Source organism: Myotis nattereri (genome assembly GCF_964212035.1).
Source record: "Myotis nattereri genome assembly, chromosome: 1".
Taxonomy (NCBI): Eukaryota; Metazoa; Chordata; class Mammalia; order Chiroptera; family Vespertilionidae; genus Myotis; species Myotis nattereri.
The window spans coordinates 143,949,538-143,963,349 of NC_138075.1; the positions used below are offsets into that span (position 1 = coordinate 143,949,538).

Genomic DNA, 13,812 nt, shown 5'->3' on the forward strand with positions numbered 1-13,812 from the left:
ATGTAAGGGGCAGGCCAGGTGCACATCTAGGAAAGAGTGAATGTGCAGGCCTGAGGCAGGAGCATGCCTGATGTACCAGAGGATTGTGAGATGGTCACTGTGGCACTGATGGAGCAGGAGGAGAAGGATGAGGGGAAGTTGGAGATGAGACCAAAAATGCAAATGGAGTCCTGGCCAGTGTGGCTTAGTTGACTAAACATCATTCCATGCACTGAAAGGTTACCAGTTTGATTCCCAATCAGGGCACATGCCCAGGTTGCAGGTTCAATCCCCAGTTAGGGTATGTACAGGAGGCAACCAATCGATGTTTCTCTCACATTGATGTTCCTCTCTCTCTCTAATATCAATAAAAACATATTTAGAAAAAAATGTAAATGGGACCAGGAGCTGGCTTCCATATTAACAGGCTCATTCTGTCTTAATATGTACAAGGAAGCTATTTATCCTTTCCCATAAACAAATGACCTAATTTCTACTTTTTATAAACATTAATTTATTTTGGGGGGGTTGTTTTTGGTAAATAACTTCTATGCAATCTGTAGTATATTCTTTTGCTGAAGACTAACACACACATTCATACACACACACACACACACACACACACACTACAAGATCAGTTTGAGTTTAAAAAGATAGCAAAAATCTCTGGTTAAAAATGGCAGTTTGTTTTAGGTTTGTTTGTTCATTTACTTGTTTACTAGAGGCCCGATGCATGAAATTCGTGCAGGGGGGTGGGGGGCAGCTCATAGCCGGGCCTGCAATGATGCGAGCATCCCTCACCAGGGACTCTGGCCCGAGGCCCCTCCCCTCCCTTCCTTCGGCGTGGACACTGCCTTGCGTCACAGTGAGCACAACGTTCTCACCGTGGACTCTGGCCCAAAGCCCCTGCCCTCCCTTTCCTCTGCCCGGCCAGAGTGCAAGCACTGGGCTCGAGTTGCTATAAGCCCAGCGTTCCTTGCTGCAGACTCCAGCCCAAGGCCCCTCCCCTTCCCTCCCTCCACCAGCTGGGGCGCAGACGCTGGGCATCACTGGAGGGGGACTCTGTGAGCCCAGAGAGCTTTCCTCACAGCAGATTCCAGCCTGAGGCTCCTCCTCTTCCCTCCCTCCACACAGCCAAGCCGGATGCTGAGCTCACGTTGCCCGGCTTCTGGGTCTCCCGGGGCCAGGCGGCCTCGGCGCCCGGGGCCAGATCGGGTCCGGGGCAGTGAGGCAGCCTGGCTTCTGGGTCTTCCAGGGCTGGCTTGCCCTGGATGGTGGCGCATGCTGTCCCATCCTGCCTGTAGTATGCAAATTAGCCGCCATCTTTGTTGGTGGCTAATTTGCATATTGTGCTGATTAGCCAATGGGAGGCGTAGCGAAGGTATGGTCAATTACCATCTTTGTCTATTATTAGATAGGATTTCTTGTATTGTAATTCACATGAGTGAAATCATAGTTTTTATCCTTTTCTTTCTGAGGTATTTCACTTAGCATAGTACCTTCAAGATATTGTTCCAAATTGCCACATTTCATTTTTTATGACTAAGTATTTTTCAATTGTGTGTGTGTATATACACACACACACACACACACACGCACATATATATATACCACTTTTTAATACATTCATACCTCAATGGACACTTAGATTGCTTCCATATCTTGGCTACCGTAAATAGTGCTGCAACAAACATAGGAGTGCATGTATCTCTTCAAATTAGTATTTTCATATTCTTGGGATAATTACCCAGAAGAAGACTGACTGGATCATAGAGTAGTTCTAGTCTCAATTTTTCTGAGGAACCTCCATAGTGATTTCCATAGTGGCTGCACCGACAGTGTACAAGAGTTCCCTTTTCTCCACACCCTCCCTCTCCAGCACTTGTTATCAGTCCTTTTTTGATAATAGCCATTCTAACAGGTGTGAGGTGGTATCTCCTTGTAGTTACCAGATGGGAAGAGGGGTGGAGGGAGGGTGAAATGGTTATAGGGGGTCAAATGTATAGTAACAGATAGAAACTAGACTTTTGGCCACACTATAGTACATACAAATATCAAATTTTAAATTTGTACACCTAAACTTTTATAATGTTATTAACCAATCCTACCTGAATATAAAATAAAAGCACCAGTAATTTAAAAAAAAGGGCAGAGATAATACAGGTCTATTTCCTTTTGCTCACTTCCATCCTAGCCACAGTGGCCTCCTTTCTGTTTCTCAAACAAATTAGGCCTACTTCCCCCTGGGCCTTTATACTTGCATTTCTTGCTGAATTTTCTAGAGTCCAGTGGCCGGCAAACTGCGGCTCGGCAAACCATGGCTCACGAGCCACATGCGGCTCTTTGGCCCCTTTAGTGTGGCTCTTTCACAAAATACCTACTTCTGCGCATGGGCCACGAAGTTTCAATCGCACTGTACGTGCGCGTGTGCGCCCGCACGTGGTATTTTGTGGAAGAGCCACACTGAAGGGGTCAAAGAGCCACATGTGGCCTGCAAGCCCCAGTTTGCCGACCACAGCTCTAGACAGCCTTACTACCTGTTCCCTCACCTCCCTTAGGTCCTCACTCAAACAACACCTTCTCACTGAGCCTTCTCCCTGCCTAAACTGCAACAATCCCAACACACCCTAGCCCCATTTCCTACTTTTATTTTTCTCCAACACACCACCATCTGATGTATTATATATTTTAATATTAGTTTTTTGTCTGTCTCTGCCCAGGATAAAAGCCTCAGAGAATTTGTGTCACTTTTATCACTACTTTACCTCTAATACTTAGAACATGGCCTGGCAAACATCAGGCACTAAAAACTATGTCCTGAATGAAGGAGAAGCTCTGTAAAGGCCTGCTGTGGAAATGGCAAGAGAAATGAGGAACACTGAAGAAGATGGCAAAGGACTGGAAGTGAGGAAGGACAAGTGTTGCAAAATGAGGCTGGAGAAGCAGGGGCCAAATTATGCAGGGTTGGGGGGCCATGTTAAGAATGTTCTTGTATATCCTTTGAATAGGAAACCATTAAACGGTTCTCATATAAATAAAACATTAGCAAATTTATGTTTTAAAAATGCTATATTTGGATGCTGGTGGAGCGTGAAATGTTGGTAGGCAACGGTGAAGGCAGGGGCATTCAGAGGCTGCTGCAGCCCAATTCTGTTGTACATAAATAGGAATCACTGTACCTAACAGACTAATATAAAACAAATAAGAGCATCTCGAGACTTCAAACACATGCAGAGAAGCACAAAAATTCATCAGGCCTTAGGTAAACTACAAAAGCTTAGAAATAATTTGTAGCACCTACTACGCTCCACTGTAACTACTGGTTTAGCTGTCAATCACCCCCATGAGACTATAAATCCCTTTAGAAAAAAGACCATATAATAATAAAGATAACAGTAGTAATAATAATGTGATTACTACCCATTAGGCACTATTCTAAGATGAATCTGCAATAACTCATTAAACCCCAACACAACCACTTGCAGTACTTTATCATCTCTAATTTATAGATGAAGAAAGTGAGCAAAGAAAGACAATACTTGCCTAAGGCTACATTACTAATAAATGGCAATCTGACCCCAAAACCCATATTCTTTGGTCACTTATGATGCAGAAAGTATCCCCTAAGCTTAACAATTATTTTACTTATTTATTTATTTATTTATTTATTTATTTATTTTTTAAATATATTTTATTGATTTTTTACAGAGAGGAAGGGAGAAAGACAGAGAGTCAGAAACATCGATGAGAGAGAAACATCGATCAGTTGCCTCCTACACATCTCCTACATGTGCCCTTGACCGGAATCGAACCTGGGACCTTTCAGTCCGCAAGCCGACGCTCTATCCACTGAGCCAAACCGGTTTCGGCTATTTATTTATTTATTTATTTATTTTTATTTATTTTTTTTTTAAATATATTTTATTGATTTTTTTACAGAGAGGAAGGGAGAGAGATAGATAGTTAGAAACATCGATGAGAGAGAAACATCGATCAGCTGCCTCCTGCACATCCCCCACTGGGGATGTGCCCGCAACCCAGGTACATGCCCTTGACCGGAATCGAACCCGGGACCTTTCGGTCCGCAGGCCGACGCTCTATCCACTGAGCCAAACCGGTTTCGGCTATTTATTTATTTTTTATCTTTTCACCAGGTCAAACAAAATGTCTATTTAGGCACCTGGTGTGCACAAAAGCTATCTTCATGGTTTCAACAGACATTCTCATTCTGAGCAGATCATTTTAAAAGTGCCTATTTAACAAAGAACCTTTCCACGTGGGTGGTCTAACTGCATCAAAGGCAGCCTGACTCCTTAGAAAACTATTTTCTCTTTTCTTTTCCTGTGAATGTTTATTCTATACAGGCAGCTGTGTTTCTGAGTTGGATAAAGTAAGACTCCTTTCCTCAGAAACTTCCCCAAAAGCATTTTGGAACTTCATGCAAAATATTAAAATTAATTAAAAAAATGAAAATACAAAATGAACATCCAGATAGATGAATGGTCTAATGGCTTTTATAAACATAAAGGCAGATGCCTCTCTATGTCACCAAAACTCAGCCTTTTGATTTTGCATATTCTGAATTTTATTCACCAAATCATCTAGAAAAGTCACCACTTCCTAGAAGTGAGAAACAGAAGAAGAAAACAAAAAGAATAAGAAAGAATGAAAAACAAAGTGTCATTCTCTAACAGGAATGCTATTTTACCATTTTTTAGCCCTTGCTTTTACCGCTTTCCACTGAACAGTTAGAAATTCATAATAATGAATAATTAAGTCATCTAACTCAATTCACCATGAGTTCTGAAAAAAGTTAATTCCTTAAAAATTCATCTGTTAAAGTTTAAAAAATGAAATTCATGCTACCATGTGAATATATAAATGCATTGTTTGTCATATTCAAAAAAATGACGACAGATAAAGCAGAAAAACATTTTTCACTGAACCTTAATAGCCAAGCCCAGGAAAAAAAAAGTGTTCAAAATGCCAAATGTGAGTGTTTTATAAGCCTAACTCCAAGAGCTACAGTACAGACTAAAGTTTGAAAAAAATTTATTGATACAATAAAACTCAACATTAAAAAATTTTAAATTTACAAATCTCTCAAACTGACATGTCCTCAGAATCAATTTAAATTCAAGTAGTTCACAGGATTTACAAGGTAATTTTTTCAGAAGACAGAAAAGTTTTACCATTATAACAAAAATGTTACCTGAGGGAGGGCACCATAATTCCATATATAACCCTTATGAGGAAAAATATTCGCCACATAACGTAGCTTGCCATCCTTTACGTCTTGTTTAATGGGATTCAATGGCTCCTGTGTGGCAATCTAAGCAGATCATGAACAAAAGAGGGTAGGAGGATGAGAAATGATTAGTCCTATCTTTAAATAGTATTTTTAAGATCTGCTATAAGACTAAATACTCATATTCCAATTTACTGATCAAAGATACTTTAAAATAAATTAAGCTAGCTCTTATTTCTAATTTAGAGTACTGTGTAAGAAAAACCATCTGGAAAGGAAATAGCAGATTATATACTAAGGCACTCTATTATTTAGGCACTCATTATATCTAACACAAATGATTGAAATAGTAAGAGGATAAAAATTAATCAACTTGCTTTTTGTTACTGATCTCAAGCTCGTTACCATCAATCTTATAATAAAGTTAACTCACAGGTTTTCACGAAGTGATTTCATTTCCAAGTTACCTTTCTATCAACACATATCCAAATTGCCACGCAACACACACACACACACACACACACTCACAAAAACCTATCTTATAAAGTAAACAATAATAACTGAAGCCATGTTTGAATAAATAAACACTGCTTAAATTAGGTAGAATCTCACAGAGTCTTGATCCTATATCCTCAAGTAGAGAGTAGCCAGAACGATGAAACAGTATAGTTGAAACAAGACCAACTTTTTTCTATTAAAATACTAGAGGCCTGGTGCATGAAAATTCATGCACTCAGGGTGGTGGGAGGGGCGGGGTCCCTCAGCCCGGCCTGCACCCTCTCACAGTCCAGGAGCCCTCAGGGGATGTCTGACTGACAGCCTAGGCCTGCACCCCACAGGGAGCAGGCCTAAGCTGGCAGTCAGACATCCTTAGCACTGCTGCGGAGGCCAGAGAGGCTCCCACCACCACTGCTGCTCTTGCTAGCCATAAGCCTGGCTTCTAGCTGAGTGGCACTCCCCCTGTGGGAGCACACTGACCACCAGGGGGCAGCTCTTGCATTGAGTGTCTTCCCCCTGGTGGTCAGTGCACGTCATAGCAACTGGTTGTTCCACCATTTGGTTGACTTGCATATTAGCCTTATATTATATAGGATTAGCTAAGCCCTGACCAGCATGGTTCAGTGATTAGAGTGTCAGCCCTTGCACTTCAGTCAAGGGCACATACCTGTGTTCCAGGTTTGATACCCAGCCCCGGTCAGGGTTTGTGCATGAGGCAACCCATCGATGTGTCTCTCTCACACTGATGTTTTGCTCTCTCTCCCTCCCTCCTTCCCTTCCATTCTCTAAAAACCAATGGAAAAAATATCCTCAGGTGAGGATTGACAACAAAATATTAGCCAAAAAAAAAAAAAAAATACTACCAGGACCTAGTAAAATTACTGACAATTCTCCAAATAAAAATTCTGAAAATTATACATGTGCATAACAATCCTTAATTTAAATACTTGAAATCATACCTGCCATCAAATCCAAAGTCGTAGAAGAAGGCTTAAATAACTAACCATTTGATAGTAATAGACTATATCCATACCTCCATTTTAGCATTTGTCCACCGAGGTACTTCAACAACCATATTAAACAAATTCTGCAGTTAAAAAAAAAAAAAAGAAAATTTAGTTTTTTAACCTATCCTTTATTTTTTCACTTATTTCCTGTAGGAGAATGTTTTAGTTCCCCCCCACCCCCTACTCCCCCCCGCCACACACACACAAATGTTTAGAGTCTGCATCATATGTCTGCCTATGTCTTAAATTTCCTCTAAACAATTAGAGAAGTTGTCTAAAACACAGCAGAATTTAAGCCATTATGTCACTTGACTACTATTACACAATGTTGGGAGTTGCTACATTTCTGCCGGGAGCCGGTCCATCCTTGCTGTTTCAAGGGACCTGGCATATATGGCATACTGTTCTTAATATGTTTGCTCACCTTCATGGCACTATGTGTTTTAACCAAGGTCACCTCTTTGAGAAAGGTTGTTTCCCCAGGTAGGGATTTTCTCCTAAAGTTAGGGAGGAAATAAAACCCCTTAACTAAGTGCCAGGCGGGTAATTAATCACTTTAACTACGAACAATCACGCTTAAGCTACATAATCTTTACTCCCTGGAATGGAGATAAGAAACGCCCTAACCTTTGGAATAGAGATTGATAGGATTGGAATCAACTGGTATAAATACAGATGTAACAAGACAACAGGAGACAGAAACTTGACACAGAACCTACACAGAACCTAGAGACAGAAGAACTTCGCTGGAGAGAACATGGCAAAAGATCCTGGACAGAAACTGGAGACAGAACCTAGAGACAGAACCTAGCGAGAGAACATGGCAAAAGATCCTGGACAGAAACTGGCCACAGAACCTAGAGACAGAACCTAGCGAGAGAACCTGGCTGAACAACCTAGAGACAGAACCTGGCTACAGAACCTGGATAGAACATGGCAAGAGAACCTGACTAGAACCTGGGTGACTGAACCTGGCTGGAGAACCTGGACAGAACCTGGCTGGAGAACCTAGCGAGGAAACATGGCTACAGAACCTGGCTGGAGAACCTGGAGAACCTAGCAAGAGAACACAGACACAGAACCTGGCTGGAGATCCTAACCAGAACTTCGCTGGAGATCCTGACCAGAACTTGGCTAGAGATCTTGGCTAGGCTGCTGATCAACTGAACGCTGTTTCCATGCCATTCCTTCTTCGCCGACTCCGTTCACACCTTTGGGGACCCCTGGACCTGCTGGGGCTGGACCCTAGCACATTTCTGAAGATACCTTAGCATTATAGTGACAGAACCATAATGAAGTCAGGAAACTTATTTTAATTTTTATTTTCAAACTAAAATAGAGACGAGGTCCACCATGTAAGCTGAATGTCTCACTTTTCCAATCTGTAAAGTACGTGTGATAATCATTGTCCTACTCACTACACAAGGTTGGTATGAAGATCAATCATATAATTTAAATGAAAATACACAGAAAATTATAAAGTAAAATATTTTGAAAATTATAAAACAATATTTAAACTCAAATTATGATCATTGTGTAAAATTAAGGACATCGGCAGGTAGTTATAAAGCTTACAAAGAGAAACACTTTTCTATCTCATGATCTTTGGTTTCCTAAACTTACAAAAGGACCATTATTTCTTACCATTTTTGAACTTTGCAGAGTGCTTAAAACAAAGGAGACCCTGGGTCAATGGTGAGTAAAAACTATTTCCTACAGTAACTAGGAACATAAGGGTATAATTGTCCACAGTTTTAGAGTTACAAAGAGGAAGTCTTAAGGTTCATGCCATTTTGATATCAATAACTAATAACTTATCCCAGCAAAGCAATGGTTTAAATCAGTACTACCCCAAGTGTGGTCATGGACCAGGACTAATCTGCAAGCTGATTGTTATTAATTCATTTAGAATCATTTATAGCAATTTTTATGTCTACTGAACCTAAAAATATCAATTTGAAACCTGAATTATACTTTCCTAATAATTCACTTTGATGGCTTTTTTTAAAGTATCCTATATAATAAAAGGATAATATGCAAATTCACCCTACACACACTGACCACCAGAGGACAGACGCTCAATGCAGCGGGCTGATGGCTGCGAGCACAGTGGCGGTGGCAGGAGCCTCTCCGGCCTCTACAGCAGCAGGTGGACATCCCCTGAGGGGTCCTGGACTGCGAGAAAGTGCAGACCAAGCTGAGGGACCCCTCCCCAAGTGCACAAATTTAAATGCACCGGGCCTCTAGTCAGCTCATAACAGACCAGAAATAACAACAACAAAATCTAGTCATTCAATAGATCATTTAAGAAACAGTGATTAAACAGATCTATTCCCAATCATGCCAAACAGGAAAATCATCTGGAGAACTTTAGCCAATTAGGAAAGAGCCCCTCCTCTCAATTATCTTTTTTTGAGAGGAGGCAGGAGGAACAGCCAGGGTACTGCCTATTTTTTAAAGCTGTCCAAGCAATTTTAATATGCAGCAGAGTTGAGAACCTCTGGTTTAAAGAGCTGATAAACAATATCTGGGGCTTTCTTAGTGAAACATAAATGGTATTAATTCAAAAAATGTCATTTACACAATTAAATATAGGTATAAATTGAACCACAAAGTACTGATGGCTTTTATGTTTTTCTAGATAAGGCTAAAGTTTACCAATGACAAAGCCATGTACTCTTAGTGAGCTAAAGAACAAAGCCGAGAATGAATTCTCAACAACTGCTCCTTGTGAGCATGTCTCAGACCTATCCTAGCAACCTGGTACACAGTCCCACTGTTAGGTTTTATTTCGCATGCTCTTTCATGAGGTACCCAGCACCTGTTTAAATATGTCTGAAGTAGCTGTAAAAAATAAATGGCAGATGTTCACATAATTTATTCATCCCTGAAAGCCTGGCTCTAAGAGACCAGGCGCATGCAGATGCGTACTCAGAGGTGGCAGAGAAGACTGAGCAGGTGACAATTGTTTTACACAATGATATCTACCAAAACCACTCACAGAGACTTGAATTAGGCTAAAAGAACAGTAGATGAGGTTTGAATTTTCAGCCTGCAAACCACACTCCCCTCACCATTTGTTCCTGTTCACTAAGAGCGTATTACCAGTCCTCTTTTCTTCTCTCCAGCTAAAATGTGTATGACCTATAATTTTTTAAAGCCCATGTTACTCTGGTTATCCTAACAATAGTGTTAATTATAAAGCCACAATGGTCTGCTGAAATTTATCAGACAACCACAACGATACAGGAGGGCACATTTTAAATCAGAAAGTTGAGTATGAACCAGAGACATTTACCTTCCCCTCAGTTCTTTTCTAACTCTCCATTTCCCTCCTATGTTTATTGTAGAAATCAGAAAGAAAACTAATAACATGAAAAAGCAGTCAGTAAATTTTATATGTATAAGGGAAGAAATCACCCTTTTTCCTTTTACTAACTTAAAATATCAAATAGTCTTTGGATTTCACACTAAAAACAAAGGCAACAAAAGCAAAAATAAACAATGAGACTACATCAAACTAGAAAATTTCCGCACAGCTGCCCTGGCCCCGTGGTCAGTTGGTTGGAACATCATCCCTTACACCAAAAAGGTTTTGGGTTCGATACCTAGTTGGAGAATATACCTAGGTTGCAGGTTCGGGGGCAACTGATAAATCTCAATCAATCTATCTGTCAATCTCTCTCTATCTCTCTCTCTCTCTCTCTCTCTCTCTCTCTATCTCTCTCTCTCTCTCCCCTTCCTCTTTTTCTAAAAGCTATAAAAACATAACCTTGAGTGTGAGGATTAAAAGAACAAACAAAAATTTCTGCATAGCAAAAGAAACCATCAACAAAATAAAATAAGAAATAAAAACCTAGGGAATGGGCAAAGATATCTGCAAGTCATAAATCTGATAAGGGGCTAATAACCAAAATATATAAACTCATACAAGAGCAAAAAAAAAAAAAAAAAAAAGAAGCAGCAAAAAATCCCAATTAAAAATGGCCAGAAGAACTGAACAATAGACAGTTTTCTAAAGTAGACATACAGATGGCCAGCAGGTACATGAAAAGGTGTTCTACATCTCTAGTCATCACAGAAATGCAAATCAAAGCCACAATGAGATATCACTTTGCTCCTTTTAGAATGGCCGTTATAAAAAAGACAAGAAATATCAAGGGAATCCTGCCATTTACCATAACATGGATGGACCTTCAGGGCATTAAGTTTTCTGGATAAGCCAGAGAAAGGCAAATTCTGCATGGCATCACTTACGTGTGGAATCTTCAAAAGGGTCAAGCTCGGAGAAACAGAGCATAGAAAAGTGGTTGCCAGGGGTGGTGGATGAGGGAAATGGAAGAGAATTTTTAAAAATAAAAAGTTCAAGTCATGCAGTCTCTGATAGAAACCATGTTCTAAATATGAAATTTTAAGTCAGCTGTATGAACTCAAAAGAATTCATTTTTTTCCACTGAAACAACTGTTTCCAGGTTAACACACTTAAAGTCTCTAGGAACCTATAAAGTCTGAGGCCCTGAATGACTTTTTACCCAGCATGTAGGGCAGTGGTTCTCAAACTTCAGGGTGTACAGGATACCCTGGAACACTAGTTTAAACATGCAGACTAACCAGTTCCCATCAAGCAGAGATTCTGATGGGAATGGGACCAGGAATCTAAAATGTTAAGAAGTGCCCTGCATGGTTCCATTGTAGATGGCTTAAGGACCATTTACCATTTTCCAGGTTAGGAAAGTACAAGACTGATGACAGACAAAGGCGTACAAAGTAAACAGCCCCACGGCCATGTTTGGAAGCAGATGCAAAGTATGGGGTCCTAGTTTCGCTTAGAGAAGAGAAGGGATGAAAACAAGGTTAGGAAGGAAAAGGAAAGCAGAGGAAGGTGGCAGAAAAGCCATCTGGTGTCAGCGAGATAAAAAGGCATTGGCCAAGAGCAAGAGATGGGATGACAGACATCAATCAAATGTTCTGGTCCTAAGTCAAGAAATTTTAGCATATCAGTTGGTAAAACTATCTTTTTCTTTACCTCCAAAAGACTTGTTTCTGGATTCTAAAATAGCTGTCAAAACATATTATCCCTTGCAATAAAAAGATGATGACTGAATACTTTAAGATACATGTAAAAAAGTGTGCAATTAATAAAATGGTAAATTTTGTTTCGTATATTTTACTACAAGAAAAAAAAAGTGAAATAGTAATAGCATCACTTGTGTCTTAAAGTGATACCAGAAGAAGAAAAACATCAGACTGCACAAGAAAGTCTTTCAGAGGAAAATTCAGAAGCACTTTACAAATGCAAACTGTCATCAAGGTCTTTAACAGACAGTATCAATGATTCACAAAAACAGACACCTTTAGGTATACCTCAGATTCATCATTCCGTGCTCTCTTTGTAGGAATGCCATTTTCCTAGAAAAGAAAAGATGGTATTTATGATTGTAACATGTCATGAAAATACAGCTGCACTGCAAAGCCATGAAAATATGCCTGTTGCATAAACGTCCCACTAGATGCTGTGCAGAAACCTGATGAAACAGAGAACCCACCAAAGGCTTAGTATTTGCACCCCCAAGTGCATGGGGCATCAAAGTGTTTCATAAAATGAATCATCAGAAAAGTTAAATTTCTTTCATGTATATTCTCCTAGATTTTATAAAATAAGCAAAGGCTCCATTCAGTCTTTAAGGAAAGACTGGCAGTTTCCAGTGATTGCACTTAAAACAGTCATTTCATTATTGAAATGAAACTCCAGGGAACATGGCTAACAAGCCATGAAAGAACTCAACTGCACCTCCTGCCTGGAAATCCCACCAAGGTGCGATTACTGTGCCACCACCATGCACTTTTAAATTAAAACAGAGTATATGCTGGGTTGGGAAGAAAAACTGCCATTCAGAAATGCTCACACACATTATATGTAACTTTTACACCAAAATGAGGAATGAATGAAACAAAACAAACAGAAAAATGATTAGTCCAAGTTTGCTCTGAAACATTATTACTATTCCTAAAATACCACATCCCAAAGTACAAGGTGCAACAGTTCCAACTAATCATTACAGCCGAGAGCGGGGAAAGCCTATTTATACAACCACTGCGCGTACCAGTCTCCACATGCCCAGAATTCACTAGCATATCTTGTTACATTTTGCCCTGCCCTATCCTAATTTTCATATTCCCCAAAACCCATCCTCCTTAGGCAGAATATTATGCCTGCTAATTTCTAGTCCACTCTTTCTTCCATACCTCTACCCTACCTACCACATGTTTCCCAATGTTGTTATTATTTTTGTTAGCTACACAGATGTTGTCATGGTACAGTAAGCAGCATCCTCCCAGTCACTCCTTCTTTCATTACCCTGTCCTAGTTTAACAGCACTTAACACTATCTGACTGACACGTTTGTTTTCTGGTTGTCTGTCTTCTCCAACTGAGTAGGAGCTATAACTATATTATTCACCACTGCAATCCTAGTGCCTGGAATACTGGCTGGCTTATGCAATGATTATTGAATGATTAAAACAGCAATTTTAAACCTGTGTGCTGCAAGAATTTTTAAAACATGCAATACTTGACTATTTAATCAAGGGCACTGACTTCTTTTCCCTTAGATTGTCAAATTTAAAAAAATGACAACAGCCAACACAACACCATCCGGTGTGAATGCCCTGTGTTGAATCTATTATATATATATATATTATATATATATATACACACACACATACATACATATATATATAATATATATATCATATATATTATGTGATATATAATAGAGCTGTATCTTATTGGTCATATCACATAATAAGGTTGCATTTGATTGGTTAGTTCTTGGTACCAGAAACCCTTCTATACAAGTATAGGCACCTGATTTTTTAAAAAGTCACTTTGGAGCAAAAAATGTAGGAAATTATTATTATTATTGTAAATCAATCAAAATTACACCGTTTTTTTCAGATAGACAAAATATATTTTTTGGTGTGCCACAGAATTTTAATGAGTCTGTATGTGCCATAAAATGAAAAAGGTTGGAAATCGCTGGATTAAATTAATGAACAAATGAATAAGTGAACACATGCA

General features: G+C 39.6%; 1 protein-coding gene across 8 annotated transcripts in view; it reads right to left on the reverse strand.

Annotated features, from left to right (window-relative positions):
- The window catches only part of PPA2 (inorganic pyrophosphatase 2), an 85,240-nt gene that overhangs the window by 52,408 nt on the left and 19,020 nt on the right, over positions 1–13,812 (reverse strand). For 4 of the 8 annotated variants that reach the window (XR_013996237.1, XM_081095805.1, XM_081095803.1 and 1 more), the window contains exons 3-5: positions 12,097–12,141; positions 6,759–6,812; positions 5,192–5,311 (exon numbers count right to left, since the gene is read on the reverse strand). Coding sequence is in view for 7 of the 8 variants with exons in the window: in XM_081095805.1 (XP_080951931.1) it covers positions 5,192–5,311; positions 6,759–6,812; positions 12,097–12,141 (219 nt within the window). In the remaining variant the exon portion in view is untranslated. Of the gene's footprint in view, positions 1–5,191; positions 5,312–6,758; positions 6,813–12,084; positions 12,142–13,812 lie in introns of all 8 variants that reach the window. The other 4 variants (XM_081095802.1, XM_081095806.1, XM_081095804.1 and 1 more) reach the window with 2 other exon arrangements.